Genomic DNA, 16,442 nt, shown 5'->3' with positions numbered 1-16,442 from the left:
GTTTGTATTAAAGGTCTAGAAACTCCAACTGAAGAAAAAAGAAAGGAGGAAAATGGTCTCTGTTTCCAGGCCCTGCCAGCATCACTGTAGCTAATGGAGACCTGAGTTGTTTATAGAGTACTAAAGTCACATTCAAAAGGACAGGCTTTGTTTATTCAAAAGGGCTAACTGAGGCAGACTGATGAGGTTGCTGAAGTTGCTGTTAAAGCTACAGGGACACCAGAGGGCAGGCAGCAGAAGCAAGTAGAACTACAATCCTGCAGCCTGTGGAGCAAAAACCACATTCACAGAAAGACAGACAAGATGAAAAGGCAGAGGGCTATGTGCCAGATGAAGGAACAAGATAAAACCCCAGAAAAACAACTAAATGAAGTGGAGATTGTCAACCTTCCAGAAAAAGAATTCAGAATAACGATAGTGAAGATGATCCAGGACCTTGGAAAAAGAATGGAGGCAAAGACCAAGAAGATGCAAGAAATGTTCAACAAAGACCTAGAAGAATTAAAGAACAAACAAACAGAGATGAACGATACAATAACTGAAATGAAAAATACACTAGAGGGAATCAACAGCAGAATAACTGAGGCAGAAGAACGGATAAGTGACCTGGAAGACAGAATGGTGGAATTCACTGCTGTGGAACAGAATAAAGAAAAAAGAATGAAAAGAAATGAAGACAGCCTAAGAGACCTCTGGGACAACATTAAACGCAACAACATTTGCATTATAGGGGTCCCAGAAGGAGAAAAGAGAAAGGGCCAGAGAAAATATTTGAAGAGATTATAGTTGAAAACTTCCCTAACGAGTCCCATACAGGGTAAACCTAAGGAGAAACATGCTGAGACACATGGTAATCAAACTGGCAAAACTGGCAAAAATTAAAGAGAAAGAAAAATTATTGAAAGCAGCAAGGGAAAAACGACAAATAACATACAAGGAAACTCCCATAAGGTTAACAGCTGATTTCTCAGCAGAAACTCTACAAGCCAGAAGGGAGTGGCATGATATACTTAAAGTGATGAAAGGGAAGAACCTGCAACCAAGATTACTCTACCCGGCAAGGATCTCATTCAGATTCGATGCAGAAATCAAAAGCTTTACAGACAAGCAAAAGGTAAGAGAATTCAGCACCACCAAACCAGCTCTACAACAAATGCTAAAGGACCTTCTCTAAGTGGGAAACACAAGAGAAGACAAGGACCTACAAAAACAAACCCAAAACAATTAAGAAAATGGTCATAGGAACATACATATCGATAATTACCTTAAACATGAATGGATTAAATGCTCCAACCAAAAGATACAGGCTTGCTGAATGGATACAAAATCAAGACCCATATATATGCTGTCTACAAGAGACCCACTTCAGACCAAGGGACATATACAGACTGAAAGAGAGGGGATGGACAAAGATATTGCATGCAAATGGTAATCAAAAGAAAGCTGGAGTAGCAATACTCATATCAGACAAAATAGACTTTAAAATAAAGAATGTTACAAGAGGATCAGGGGCCGGAGACCTACGGGAACAACGGCCCGGGACCCGTGCTGCCCCCACCCATCCTGAGCAGGCGCCCCCATGGCCCGACCCCACTGATTCCTTCACGCGGCCATGCTCCCGCGGCCCCTGCGGCTGTTTTGGGACACGAGCCCCCCCGGGGGAGTCGTGCTGAGCAGCTTACGGAGTCGAGACCCCGAAGAGGGTGGGGGCACAGGTGGCCGGGGGGCAGGAGGAGGAGGAGGAAGACGACGAGGCCCCTGTGTCTGTCTGGGACGAGGAGGAGGATGGTGTCACCTTTACTGTCACAAGTCGCCAGTATCGGCCTGTTGATCCCTTGGCCCTGAGGCCTCCCCCGCGTTCCTCTCGGAGGCTCCGAGCTGGCACTCTGGAGGCCCTGGTCCAACCCCTGCTGGACGCCTGGACATCAAGGACTGACGTGACCTTCACAGCAGCCTTCCTGGCTACTCACCGGGCCTTCACCTCCACGCCTGCCCTGCTAGGGCTTATGGCTGACAGGCTGGAAGCCCTTGAATCTCATCCTACTGATTAGTTAGAGAGGACAAAAGGGGTAGCCATCTCTGTACTGTCAACCTGGCTGGCCTCTCACCCTGAAGATTTTGGTTCTGAGGTCAAGGGTCAGATTGACCGGCTTGAGAGCTTCTTGCTTCGGACAGGGTATGCAGCAGGGGAGGGTGCTGGGGGGGCAGCGCTGACCTCATCCGCAACCTCCGGTCCTGGGTGGACCCCCAGACCCCCGAACTTCCTAAGCCCCTGGCCCTCACCGGCGATCCCCCTGCTGACCCCACGGATGTCCTGGTGTTCCTCGCTGACCACTTGGCCAAACAGCTGACCCTGCTAGATGCGGAGCTATTTCTCTATCTGGTCCCCTCTCAGTGCCTGGGGGGTCTGTGGGGTCACAGAGACCGGCCAGGACATTCCCACCTCTGCCCATCTGTCCGGGCTCCTGTCATACAGTTCAACAAGGTGGCAGGGGCAGTGGTCAGCTCTGTCCTGGGGGCTACCTCAACCATAGAGGGGCCTGAGGAGGTGACCATACAGCCACTCCGTCCACCCCAGAGGGCCCGGATGCTGGAGAAGTGGATCCGTGTGGCAGAGGAGTGCCGTCTGCTCTGAAACTTCTCTTCAGTGTATGCTGTGGTGTCGGCCCTGCAATCCAGCCCCATCCACAGGCTTCGGGCAGCCTGGGAGGAAGCAGCCAGGGACAGCCTCAGAGTCTTTTCCAGCCTCTGCCAGATTTTCTCCGAGGAGGATAATTATTCCCAGAGCCGGGAGCTCCTCCTGCAGGAGGTGAAGCTGTAGCCTTCTCTGGAGCCAAATTCCAAGAAGTCCCCAAGGTCTCGCTCCCAGGCTGGGGGTGTGGTCCCATACCTTGGCACCTTCTTGAAGGACCTTGTGATGCTGGACGCAGCCTCCAAGGATGAGCTGGAGAATGGATACATCAATTTTGACAAGTGGAGGAAGGAGTTTGCTGTCCTTTCTGAGCTGAGGCAGCTCTAGAACAAATGTCGTGGCTATGACCTCCGACCTGACCCCGATATCCAGCGGTGGCTACAGGGGCTCCGGCCACTGACAGAGGCCCAGAGCCATCAAGTGTCCTGTGAGGTGGAGCCATCCAGTACCAGTGACCCTCCTGCCCTGCGGGTGCTTCGGCCTACGCTGGTCATCTCGCAGTGGACAGAGGTGCTGGGTTCTGTTGGAGGTCCCACACCCCTTGTCTCCTGGGACTGTCCCAGTGTGGTGGCAGAGGAGGTGCCTGGAATCCCCACTCCACTGCTGACCCGGCTGGCCCAGCACATGAAGTGGCCGTCTGTCTCATCTCTGCTCCGCCCTGGAAAGCACTCCAGCCCTGCAGAGTCCCGCTGACCCCAGCCACCTCTCTCCCCCAACTTCCTTCCTGAAGCCTTCTCGAGGTCACTGCTGCGCAGCCTCCTGTGGCTCCCCACTCAGTGGGGGTGCAGAAGGGGCCTCCAGGGGGGCTGGATATGGGGGAGGAGGGCCTGGGCCACGGGCTTCTGATTACCGCATCATCCAAGTCCAGACGGAGCTGGGGGAAGACGGCAGTGTCTACAAGACCATCTTGGTGACAAGCCAGGACAAGGCTCCAAGTGTCATCAGTCATGTCCTTAAGAAAAACAATCATGATTCTGCGGTGGCTTCAGAGTATGAGCTAGTGCAGCTGCTCCCAGGGGAGCGAGAGCTGACTATCCCCGCCTCGGCTAACGTCTTCTATGCTATGGATGGAGCTTCACTCGATTTCCTCCTGCAGCAGCGGTGACGGCCCTCCACTGCTATAATGGGCCATGCCAGTGGCCCTTCTGCCTCGGGAACTCCCCCAAGTGAGGGAGGAGAGGGTTCTTTTCCCAAGATCAAGGCCACAGGGAGGAAGATTGCCCAAGCACTGTTCTGAGGAGGAAGCCCTGTTGGCTCCTAGAACTCATGGTGGCCGTGCCAGATGTGGGGAGCCATCCTGAATGGGAACTGGTAATCTTGGTACCCAAGACGGATACCTGTGTATAGCTTCCCACTTTCCATGAATGCAGCACACAGCTAGTGCTGGAAAAAGGATCCATTTCTGATTCCTGGCCACATCCTAGCATGCTAAGGGCCAAGGAAAGGCCTGGAAGTAGGGGGAAAGAAAAGGCCTGGAAGTAGGGGGAAAGTAAAAGCCTAGAGGCTCTGCACCCCAGGGGAAGGGAATGGTAAGAAAAAGATTCTAGTAGGGGTTCCTCTTCCTACTCTGGGTGTTCCTGTCACTGTGACAACACTAATAAACCAAAACACTACCTGAACTCTAAAAGAAAATGTTGCAAGAGACAAGGAAGGACACTACATAATGATCAAGGGATCAATCCAAGAGGAAGATATAACAATTATAAATATATATGCACCCAACATAGGAGCACCTCAATAAATAAGGCAAATGCTAACAGCTATAAAAGGGGAAATTGACAGTAACACAATAATAGTGGGGGACTTTAACACCTCACTTACACCAATGGACAGATCATCCAAAATGAAAATAAATAAGGAAACAGAAGATTTAAATGACACAATAGACCAGATAGATTTAAATGATATTTATAGGACATTCCATCTGAAAACAGCAGATTACACTTTCTTCTCAGGTGTGCACGGAACGTTCTCCAGGATAGATCACATCGTGGGTAACAAATCAAGCCTCAGAAAATTTAAGAAAACTGAAATCATATCAAGCACCTTTTCTGACCACAATGCTATGAGATTAGAAATGAATTACAGGGAAAAAAATGTAAAAAACACAAACACATGGAGGCTAAACCATACGTTACTAAATAACCAAGAGATCACCAAAGAAATCAAAGAGGAAATCAAAAAATACCTAGAGACAAATGACAATGAAAACACAATGATCCAAAACCTATGGGATGCAGCAAAAAAAAAAAAAAAAAAGTAGTTCTAAGAGGGAAGTTTATAGCTATACAAGCCTACCTCAAGAAACAAGAAAAGTCTCAAATAAACAATCTAACCTTACACCTAAAGGAACTAGAAAAAGAAGAACAAACAAAACCGAAAGTTAGCAGAAGGAAAGAAATCATAAAGATCAGAGCAGAAATAAATGAAATAGAAACAAAGAAAACAATAGCAAAGATCAATAAAACTAAAAACTGGATCTTTGAGAAGATAAACAAAATTGGTAAACCATTAGCCAGATTCATCAAGAAAAAGAGGGAGAGGACTCAAATCAATAAAATTAGAAATGAAAAAGGAGAAGTTACAACAGACACCACAGAAATACAAAGCATCCTAAGAGACTGCTACAAGCAACTCTATGCCAATAAAATGGACAACCTGGAAGAAATGGACAAATTCTTAGAAAGGTATAGCCTTCCAAGACTGAACCAGGAAGAAATAGAAAATATGAACAGACCAATCACAAGTAATGAAATTGAAACTGTGATTAAAAAATTCTTCCAACAAACAAAGTCCAGGACCAGATGGCTTCACAGGGAATTCTATCAAACATTTAGAGAATAGCTAACACCCATCCTTCTCAAACTCTTCCAAAAAAATTGCAGAGGAAGGAACACTCCCAAACTAATTCTATGAGGCCACCATCACCCTGATACCAAAACCAGGCAAAGATACTACAAAAAAAGAAAATTACAAACCAATATCACTGATGAATATAGATGCAAAAATTCTCAACAAAATACTAGCAAACAGAATCCAACAGCACCTTAAAAGGATCATACACCATGATCATGTGGGTTTTATCTCAGGGATGCAAGGATTCTTCAATATATGCAAATCAATCAATGTGATACACCATATTAACAAATTGAAGAAGAAAAACCATATGATCATCTCAATAGATGCAGAAAAAGCTTTTGACAAAATTCAACACCCATTTATGCTAAAAACTCTCCAGAAAGTGGGCATAGAGGGAACCTACTTCAACATAATAAAGGCCATATACGACAAACCCACCACAAACATCATTCTCAATGGTTTTTCCTCTAAGATCAGGAACAAGACAAGAATGTCCACTCTCACCACTATTATTCAACACAGTTTTGGAAGTCCTAGTCATGGCAATCAGAGAAGAAAAAGAAATAAAAGGAATACAATTTGGAAAAGAAGAAGTAAAACTGTCACTGTTTGGAGATTACATGATACTATACATAGAGAATCCTAAAAATGCCAGCAGAAAACTACTAGAGCTAATCCATGAATTTGGTAAAGTTGCAGGATACAAAATTCATGCACAGAAATCTCTTGCATTCCTGTACACTAATGATGAAAAATCTGAAAGAGAAATTAAGGAAACACTCCCATTTACCACTGCAACAAAAAGAATAAAATACCTAGTAATAAACCTACCTAAGGAGACAAAAGACCTGTATGCAGAAAACTATAAGACACTGATGAAAGAAATTAAAGATGATACCAACAGATGGAGAGATAGACCATGTTCTTGGATTGGAAGAATCAATATTGTGAAAATGACTATACTACCCAAAGCAATCTACAGATTCAATGCAATCCCTATCAAATTGCCAATGGCATTTTTTCCGGAACTAGAACAGAAAAATCTTAAAATTTGTATGGAGACAATACAGACCCCGAATAGCCAAAGCAGTCTTGAGGGAAAAAAACGGAGCTGGAGGAATCAGACGCCCTGACTTCAGACTATACTACAAAGCTACAGTAATCAAGACAATAAGGTACTGGCACAAAAACAGAAACATAGATCAATGGAACAAGATAGAAAGCCCAGAGGTAAACCCACGCACCTATGGTCAACTAATCTATGACAAAGGAGGCAAGAATGTACAATGGAGAAAAGACAGTCTCTTCAATAAGTGGTGCTGGGAAAACTGGACAGCTACATGTAAACGAATGAAATTAGAACACTCCCTCACACCATACACAAAAATAAACTCGAAATGGATTCGAGACCTAAATGTAAGGCCAAACACTCTAATACTCTTAGAGGAAAACATAGGAAGAACACTCTTTGACATAAATCACAGCAAGATCTTTTTGATCCACCTCCTAGAGTAATGGAAATAAAACCAAAAATAAACAAATAGGACCTAATTAAACTTCAAAGCTTTTGCACAGCAAAGGAAACCATAAAGAGATGGTAAGACAACCCTCAGAATGGGACAAAATATTTGCAAATGAATCAACAGACAAAGGATTAACCTCCAAAACATATAAACAGCTCATGCAGCTCAATATTAAAGAAACAAACAACCCAATCCAAAAATGGGCAGAAGACCTGAATAGACATTTCTCCAAAGAAGACATACTGCTGGCCAAGAAGCACATGAAAAGCTACTCAACATCACTAATTACTGGAGAAATGCAAATCAAAACCACAATGAGTTATCACCTCACACCAGTTAGAATGGGCATCATCAGAAAATCTATAAACATCAAATGCTGGAGAGGGTGTGGAGAAAAGGGAACCCTCTTGCACTGTTGGTGGGAATGTAAATTGATACAGCCACTATGGAGAACAGTATGGAAGTTCCTTAAAAAACTAAAAATAGAATTACCATATGATCCAGCAATCCCACTACTGGGCATATACCCAGAGAAAACCATAATTCAAAAAGACACACGCACCCCAGTGTTCATTGCAGCACTATTTACAATAGCCAGGTCATGGAAGCAACCTAAATGCCCATCGACAGACGAATGGATAAAGAAGATGTGGTACATATATACAATGGAATACTTCTCAGCCATAAAAAGGCATGAAATTGGGTCATTTGTTGAGACGTGGATGGATCTAGAGACTGTCATAGAGAGTGAAGTAAGTCAGAAAGAGCAAAACAATTATCGTATATTAATGCACGTATTTGGAACTTAGAAAAGTGGTAGAGATGAACTGGTTTGCAGGGCGGAATTTGAGACACAGATGTAGAGAACAAACGCATGGACACCAAGCGGGGAAAGCCGCCGCAGGGGGTGGGGATGGTGGTGTGATGAACTGGGCGATTGGGATTGACGTGTATACACTGATGTGTATAAATTTGATAAAAAAAAAAAAAAAAAAAAGCTACAGGGACTTTTAAGAAAGATTCTAAAGGACCGGTATGTCTGAAGAGACCAAAAGAAGTTAATTCACACCGTTGCCCATGTTACCTGGCTTCTGGTGTTTTTGTTGCAGGGAAGGGGTGGAACTCAGCCCCATGGCACTACTTTATATTAGACTGTGTATATTAACATCTTTTAGGACTGGAAGGAGTTTAGGGACTATATAGTTCTAACTCGCCTTATTCATTCATGTGTTTTGAGCAACAGTTGTCTGTTGAATTCCTTCTTTGTACCTAACATATAATAGGATCTACCATTGTGGATGCTGGATATACCATAGTATGCAACACAGACCTGCCCTAATATAGCTTAGGATCTAATAGGGAAGACAGACATTAATCAAATAGCTACGTAAATATGTAATTACACATTGTGGCAAGTGCTGTCTTTAGAGGGAAAATACAGGTTGTCTAAGACATGGATTAGGAAGGTAGACTCAGATCTGAGAAGGTCAGGGAAAGCTGGGATCTCAGGTGAAGGGCTTTCTGGGCAAAGTCTCTGGAACAGAAACCTCGTGGCCAGTGGGGAACTGAGAGTACGCTAGTGTGAGGGTGGGTGTTTTCTGAATGAGGAGAGGGTTGAACATCCCACTTCTGCTGAGTCAGGAGTAGAAGTACATCATCTACTGTTCCAATTTTCTCTTTCTTTTCACATTGAAGGAGACTTACTCAGAAGCCTGGACCTGTGACATTTGCACAGGTAGAATTATTTCCATCCAAAGACAGGATCTGCCCCACTTCCACATGGCCTCCAGTCTCCCTGAGCTCGGGCTCTGTTGCTACCCACATCTCCAGATCTTCACCAAGGCACACTGGTGTCTCATGACCCAAGCAAGGTCATTTCTGTTGACCCTCTTTCTAGACCACTGCTTCTGTTCACTCAGCATAGCTCATGAAGATCAGTTACGGTTGATAAAATCATGTGTATGATCAAAAACTAGCTTAAGATGAAGTTTATACACAGTATGATTGCAACTATATAAAAATTGCCATGCATTAAAAAAGACCAGAAGGAAATAAATAAAAAGAACAGTGGTGTCTAGTTGGTGAAATCTTTTTTTTCCTTAATTTTATTTTTTTTATCGGGGTATAGTTGTTTTACAATGTTGTGTTAGTTTCTACTGTACAGTGGAGTTCCTTGTGCTATACAGCAGGTTCTCATTAGTTATCTATTTTATACATATTAGTGTATATATGTCAATCCCAATCTCCCAATTCATGCCCCCCCACTCCTTTTCCTGCTTGGTGTCCATACGTTTGTTCTCTACATCTGTGTCTCTATTTCTGCCTTGCAAATCGGTTCATCTGTACCACTTTTTTAGATTCCACGTATATGTGTTAATATATGACATTGGTTTTTCTCTTTCTGACTTACTTCACTCTGTATGACAGGTTCACCCACATCTCTACAAATGACCCAATTTTGTTCCTTTTTATGGCTGAGTAATATTCCATTGTATATATGTACCACATCTTCCTTATCCATTCGTCTGTCGATGGACATTTAGGTTGCTTCCACGACACGGCTATTGTAAATAATGCTGTAAATGAATATTGGGGCTAGTTGGTGAAATCTTTAATGTCTTTTTTCCCCTTTTCCTTTCATTTTCTAGATGTTACTTAATAAATTTATAGTACTCTTAAAAGAGAAAGTCATATTGAATTAATAATATTAAGGAGATGTCAGATCTCTTCCTCACTACTCAAATCTTTGATTTTTCTTTGATGTGAAGGACATACTTATAGGGGTTTTAGAAATGTTTTAAATATGAGCTACAGAGAAACATTGGGTACGAGTAATAGCACGACAAGGCACAGCATTTCACAAAACATTTCTATAGGATGGAGTTTTTATTTAAAACAGAATTCTGTTGTTGCTGAGTCTGGGGGATGCTGGTTTAAACTAGGTTAGGCGGGTTTCTCCACTGTCAGAATTCTCTGAAGCAGTCACTACCTAGTGGGTTCGTGAGCCCAGGATGGGGAGAGAGCATGCAGCATTCCCCAGACTTCTGGGAAACTTTCTTCACTCAGGTCCCTGCAGGCTTAGTGCTCTCTGGAACATGCTTTGGAAAATGCTTATGTGGGGAAAGAGAGCAAAAGCTGGTGGCTCCTGGGGCTCTAGATGGATCAGGTGAGGTATAACTATCTTTACTACCCATTCAGCAAGTCAAACTGCTCTGGACCCAGTTTTCTACTATAAAATAAGAGGATTGGATGAAATGAACTTCTAGCTCTAAAATGGGCCAGCTATGAAAAACAAGTGAATATGCTTGTAGGTTTGTGACAATGAAAGGCAAACTCCCCGAATGTTCAAACAGAATTTTCAGACAATCAAGCTTTATCTTTCCCTAAAGGCAGCAAGCGATGCCAAATTTTTATTTGCAATTCATTTGGAAGACAAAAAACATTTGTTCCAGTTCAACAGGTTAGCATTCCAGGCTGCTGTATACAGCAGGAAATGCCCTCAATTCCTGTGTCAATGCTCTACCCGCCCTTCTCAAGCACTTGCCAAATGAAATGTAGTAAAAGTTTTCCTTTCTCAACCACCTCACTGTGTAAGGCCTTAGAGAAACAGGCTGATAGGAGCAAGGCTGGTTCCTTTGCTCTACTGGAAGAGTATCTTTCATGTCAACATAGTAGACAGAATAGAACATCCTGATTCCAGATAAAGGCTTCTTGCTGCTGCTGCCTCGCTCTCCTTTATCATATACTTCTGTGGTTAGAACATCTTCTGACAGGAAGAATTCAGGGACCCTGCTAGGGAACAGCAGGATTTTCTGCCGCGTGACACCTGAGGCTCTTGCTCCACCCTGAGAGGTTTCCCACAGGTTCAAAGGCCCCAGACCTCAGTTAGACCCCTGTCTGCTCACAAAGGTCACCGCCTAAGCCCGTTCTTGGTTTGATCTCACTGCAAGCCTAGTTGCTGAGGAGTCTGTGCAGCTTCGTTCCTTGCTGCTCGTCTGAGCTGTGGCCCTCACAGTGCGATCTGCCACTTGATAATGCTTAAGTCAGCAGTTGTTTTACATCTATCCCCTCATATTGTCTTATCACCTGGGAAGAACCTAAAAACTCCAGGGAGAAAAGAAGACAAGAATTAGAATTCAACTCCCTGGACCACTGCGGATAGCTAAACGTAGAGCTTGTTGAGCTGTCAAGTTTTCTTCCATTTCACCCCAGGGAGTATCACTGTGCTGCTGTGTGAGCATCCTTGAGCTTGCATAACATCTGCAGTATTCTCTGCCTCCTTCTGCACAGCGGGGCTTCCCTGTGGTAATCAGCTTTATGCCCCCGTAAAGAAAAGGGCCCGCATGCTTGCTTCGGGCAAAGTGACGGAGCCTGGATTTGGATCAGAGTCAGACCCAAGACCTTGTGCTCCTTATACAGAGGAACAGAGGAGCAAGGTCCAGACTATAGTTTTCAAATTGGCGCCCCACTTAAAGGCCTGACTCTGATCGAAACCCAGGCTCCGTCACCTAATCACTTTGTATCTTGACTAAATTACTTAACCTCTTTGGACTTTAGTTTCTCATCTGTATAGCGGGGATGAAAACAGTATGTACCTTCTAGTACCGGTCTAGCAGTTAAGTCCGATAATTCTTATAAAATACTCCTCACAACACTTGGCTGGTGCACGTCATGCCCTCATGAAATGTGATGTGGTGACTTTGTTCTTCTCCTTTCTCTTCTGACCACCTAGTTCTTTCTCATATTGTCTTTTTACCTTTCCTCCTCCACCTTCTTTCTTACTTTATTCTTCCATTCATTGCCTTCTATGCTTAAGAGCCAAAAGCTGAAGTTAAAGTACAAATCTTTTAAAATTTATTGAATACAACTTATAGTTATATTTGTAATTAAAAACAAGCACACTTAGTATTTTCCATGTCTCTTTTCCAGAGTACAGGCCACATACCAGGCCAGTTAAATCACAAATCTGGGGGTCAGACATGGGCATCAGTAGCCTTTGAAGCTCTTCAGATGATTCTAATATGATTCCAATGTGCATACAGGTTTGGGAACTGCTAGATTGATGGCTTTCTACTCCCTCTATATTGTCCCGGCTGCTTCAGTATATGGTTCTGAATCTTGCCTCCAATTTAGAATCACCTGAGAAGCTTCTAATAATACGGGTGCTTGGGCCCTACCTTGGCTAAGGCCTGGATATTTCTAATGTGCAACCAGCACTGACAGCCATAGTTCTAGAGGGATTGGTGTCCTGGTAGATCTTATGATCAGCACAACTCCAGGCACTCACTCCACCCCAACCTACCCCCACTATGAATTAAAATACTTTCTCCTCTGTGTTTTTGAAAACCCATGTCTTTGTCTCCTTTCTGTTGCAAGCTGAATACAGAGAAGAATGATGTAATGCTGATAAGTTCTTGGTTTGTTTTGCCCTCAGTTTGGGATTGTGCTGGATGCGGGCTCTTCTCACACGAATTTGTACATCTATAAGTGGCCAGCAGAAAAGGAGAATGACACAGGGGTGGTGACTCAGATAGAAGAGTGCAAGGTAAAAGGTAAGATGAAGAAAAAGGGACCGGGAGACAGTGGGCATGAGAGCATGAGAGGCATGTGGGAAGTGAAACAAACACACGAGAAAAAGGGAAGTCAAGTGAGAACGCAGCGGAGCTGCTATTGTTGCTATTTTATAAATAGTTGCTATTTTATTATCATTATGAAAACGGTACTGAAATCAGTCCTTAATGATGAAGCCCTTGAAAGATAAACTTTCAAATAATTGGGTAATAGTAACTCCCATCAACAGAACAATTCTATGTGCCATGGACTTGGTACTGAAAATGTGTTATTTCGTCCTCACAGTCTCCCTTTAAGGAATGTATTATTATTCCCATTTTTCAAAAATGAGGGCACTGAGGTTGAAAGAAATTATGGCACTTGTTTAAGGTTACTTGAGCTAGTAAGTGATGGAACTGGGGCTCGAACTGAAATCTGCCCAAATTTAACTAAACCCTTATCAGTCATATGATTAGCAAATATTTTCTCCTATTCAGTAGGTTGTCTTTTCGTTTTGTCAGTGGTTTCCTTTGCTGTGCAAAGATCTGCCCAACTTTAAACCCATGTGTTAGCCAGTGGTTCTCAAATTTGAACCTGCATCAGAACCACCTGGAGGGTGTGTTAAAGCACAGGTGCTCGCTCCCGCCCCCGAGTATCTGGTTCAGTAGGTCTGGGATGAGGACTGAGAATTTGCGCTTCTTACAAGTGCCCAGGTGATGTTGATGTTGAGGCTGGTGGATCCAGAGCCTTGCTGCTCTTAATCTTTGTCCTCTAATCTATGGCTTGGAAGGAATTTTCAAAAGCCTTTAGCTTCTGTATAGGCAGGCAAATTATAGACCCTTAGGGCTGCAAAAAGGACCTTGTGGATCACTGAAGTCTTGTTTTATAGAAAAGGAAGCAAAAACCTGAAAGACTAGTGACTGGCAAGGAGGAACAGAACCAGGACAAGAATCTGGGCCTCCAAGTTGCACTGCAGGCTTCCTGCTACTCTGAGTCACCACATTGCGTATTGAGTCTTTTCCTAGTTACTTTCCTTTTAAGGTCACAAGACCAGTTAGAGTTGTGGGCAGCAGCTCTTCCCGCTCCCTCCTGCCCAACACTCCCGCCCGCGCCCTCACCTTTCTGACCTTCATCTCTCTTGGCCTTTTTAGCCAGGGATTCACTGTTTAGTTTTGGTCAGACAGGTAACCTAGGCCCCAGAATATAATTGACTTTTAGCTTGGTGGCCTGTGGTGTCCACTAATTTTCATAGTTTATCAAGAAAGCTATAGATAGGATACGTTTCCAAGAGAGCAAGTCGTTCTACCCAGTAGCCTGATGTCCTCAGAATCTGGCCCCATCAGTTCTGAGGTAGTACTTCACACATTTCTTAAAACCCAAATCCCTCGTTTTATTGACTTCTATTTAATAATTCACTGCCTTCCATTTCTTCTTCCACATGTTGTTGTGGTGTTAACCTAGCAGCTGTCTCCTGAGACACATATCCCCATGCGTGTTTGGCCTAATAAATGCAGTAATTTTCCCTTCTCAAAAGATAGCTTCCCTGGTGGCACAGTGGTTGGGATCTGTGAGCCGTGGCTGGGCCTGTGAGCCGTGGCCGCTGAGCCTGCGCGTCCGGAGCCTGTGCTCCGCAACAGGGGAGGCCACAACAGTGAGAGGCCCGCGTACCGCAAAAAAAAAAAAAAAAAAAAAATAGAGTTCTCTAATCAAATATTTAAATAGAAAGGTGAGTTGAAAGCTACTGGTTATTGAAGGCCAGCCTTTTTGAGTCAAAACACTTAGCTGATAACTTGGAGCTGATTTTCTCATTACAGTTCAGTAAACAGGCTATTTAAAATTTGGTGAATGAGATATGGATCAGATATCTGGTTACTTATTGTTAAAGCAAATCCTCACTATAAAGCACTGAAAATGTAGATGTTTAGCTTAACGTGAGCCAAAATTGTTAACTGTTAAATAACTTCAAAAAGCGTAAAGCATCTTGGCTCTCTAATCCTCTCCACAGCAGCAGTTAAAACAGCTCTAAAACTGGACAGTTTTACTAGGCAGACAGGGTATCAGAGTAGAAAAGCTGCTGAGGAGACATGGGTTCTATGCCTGTTTCTTCTAACAAAGGAAGAAACATTGCTGCAGAAATTTTAGTGTTAGTTAGTAGCTGTTCCTGTCTTTTCAGTAAAAGCCCATGTGCCTGGTACATATTTTAATTTTTGTTCTGTTATCTTTTGCCTTTCCCATCTTCTAGGAATTAGTGTTGTTAATTACAACTTTGTGGAAGAAGCATCATAAAACAGCTATATAGAGTAGCTATCTATAAGATCCCCATTTAAGTCTGAGAGAGCCTGGTTTTAGGAAGGCTGTGCATGCAATTAAATGTGAAAATTGCGCCATCCAGTGGCAAGATTACTGAACAGCAGACAGACCCGGCTTGAGGTCTGAAAATAAATCCTCCTGAGGCTAGATTCAGTGAGTTACCCTCTAAGTACAAAAACTTAACAAATATCACAAAAAGAAATTGTCTCCTTGCATTTTCTCAGAAAACATCAGTATTTTCTCTAATAATGTGAAGATATGTCCTTTACTTTTAAAAACAATTTTCATCTGCTTCTACTTTCTACTTTTTTTCATTTGCTTTCTCTAGGTCCTGGAATCTCAGAATTTGCTCAGAAACTAAGTGAAATAGACATTTATCTGTCTGCATGCATGGAAAGAGCCAGGAAAGTGATTCCAGCATCCCAGCACACAGAGACACCTGTTTACCTGGGAGCCACGGCAGGCATGCGGTTGCTCAGGTATAGCAGCCTGTAGGGACTGAGAGCTGCAGGGAGATAGGTTGGGCAGTTGCTAGAGCCTCTGAGTTATGGGCGAACGCCACACTTCTCTAACACCCCAATCCTAGACATGCCAAATGTCCACACCTAAGAAAGAAAATCTCAGTAAATGGGTAAAATTCCCAAACTCTTAGCTTGCATAATGATGGGAGTTTAAGTACGTTAAAAAAAAAAAAAAAAGGCCTCTTGCTCATCTCCCCACAGGGAATTCAAGGGAGTGATGGCACAAAAAGAGGAAGGTTGAGCCTTTATACTCTGGGATTTGGGGCTACAGATTTAGCAATTCCACATCTGGGAGGAGGAAGGCCAGAGGAGACTCGCAGACATCCCGAGACACAAATCATCACAATTAGCACATCTTTACTGGTCACCACTTAGTATCTGTGGGCATTATTTGTTCATTTGTTTGTTCATTCATTCATTCTGTTTGTATTGACTGCCTGCTCTGTCCCAGGACGTGGAAGTAGGTGACTCATCTTCCAAGATCAGGGTTTTGATACAGGGCGACCAATTCTTTGATAGAAGAGTGCTCAGAGCTGCTATGGGAGCACACTTGTCCCTGCCAAGAATGGGTGGAGGTCAAGAAGACTCACCAGAGGAGGGGATACATGAGCCAAATCATGAAGGACTTGTGGGGGGAGGGGGAAGGGCATTACAGGCAGAGCAGACATCATGCGTTCCATAACCTATGTTTATTTGGCACCTGTTATGTATCAGGCATAAGTCCCTGCTTTCCTGGATCTTGTGTTCTAATAGATGTGCAAAGGAGTGATATGTGAGAGACCAGGGCATGTTCAGAGGACTATAGATAGTTCTGCATAGATAGAACATAGGGTACGTAGAGTTAATACTAATAATGACAATGGTAATGGTAGCAGCTTGTATTTGTTGGGCCCTTACTATGTTCTTAGCACTGTGCTTTAATTTAAATCACTGTAACTCTATGAAGTAACAGGTATTATTAACTATTATTAATCAGATTAAGGAAGC

At 43.5% G+C, this 16,442-nt stretch overlaps 1 protein-coding gene and 1 pseudogene across 4 annotated transcripts in view; both read left to right on the top strand.

Annotated features, from left to right (window-relative positions):
* Window positions 1-16,442, top strand: part of ENTPD1 (ectonucleoside triphosphate diphosphohydrolase 1) — an 84,468-nt gene that overhangs the window by 59,351 nt on the left and 8,675 nt on the right. For all 4 annotated transcript variants that reach the window (XM_065893820.1, XM_065893819.1, XM_065893818.1 and 1 more), the window contains 2 exons: window positions 12,509-12,626; window positions 15,263-15,413. In XM_065893820.1, coding sequence (XP_065749892.1) covers window positions 15,325-15,413 — 89 coding nt within the window. In that variant the 5' untranslated portion in view covers window positions 12,509-12,626; window positions 15,263-15,324. The remainder of the gene's footprint in view (window positions 1-12,508; window positions 12,627-15,262; window positions 15,414-16,442) is intronic.
* Window positions 1,613-3,929, top strand: LOC136136437 (ral guanine nucleotide dissociation stimulator-like 2; annotated as a pseudogene).

The sequence above is a fragment of the Phocoena phocoena genome, chromosome 16 (assembly GCF_963924675.1).
Source record: "Phocoena phocoena chromosome 16, mPhoPho1.1, whole genome shotgun sequence".
In the NCBI taxonomy this organism is placed as follows: domain Eukaryota; kingdom Metazoa; phylum Chordata; class Mammalia; order Artiodactyla; family Phocoenidae; genus Phocoena; species Phocoena phocoena.
The sequence above is the reverse complement of the archived record's forward strand: the minus strand, read 5'-3'. Positions and strand labels throughout refer to the sequence as shown.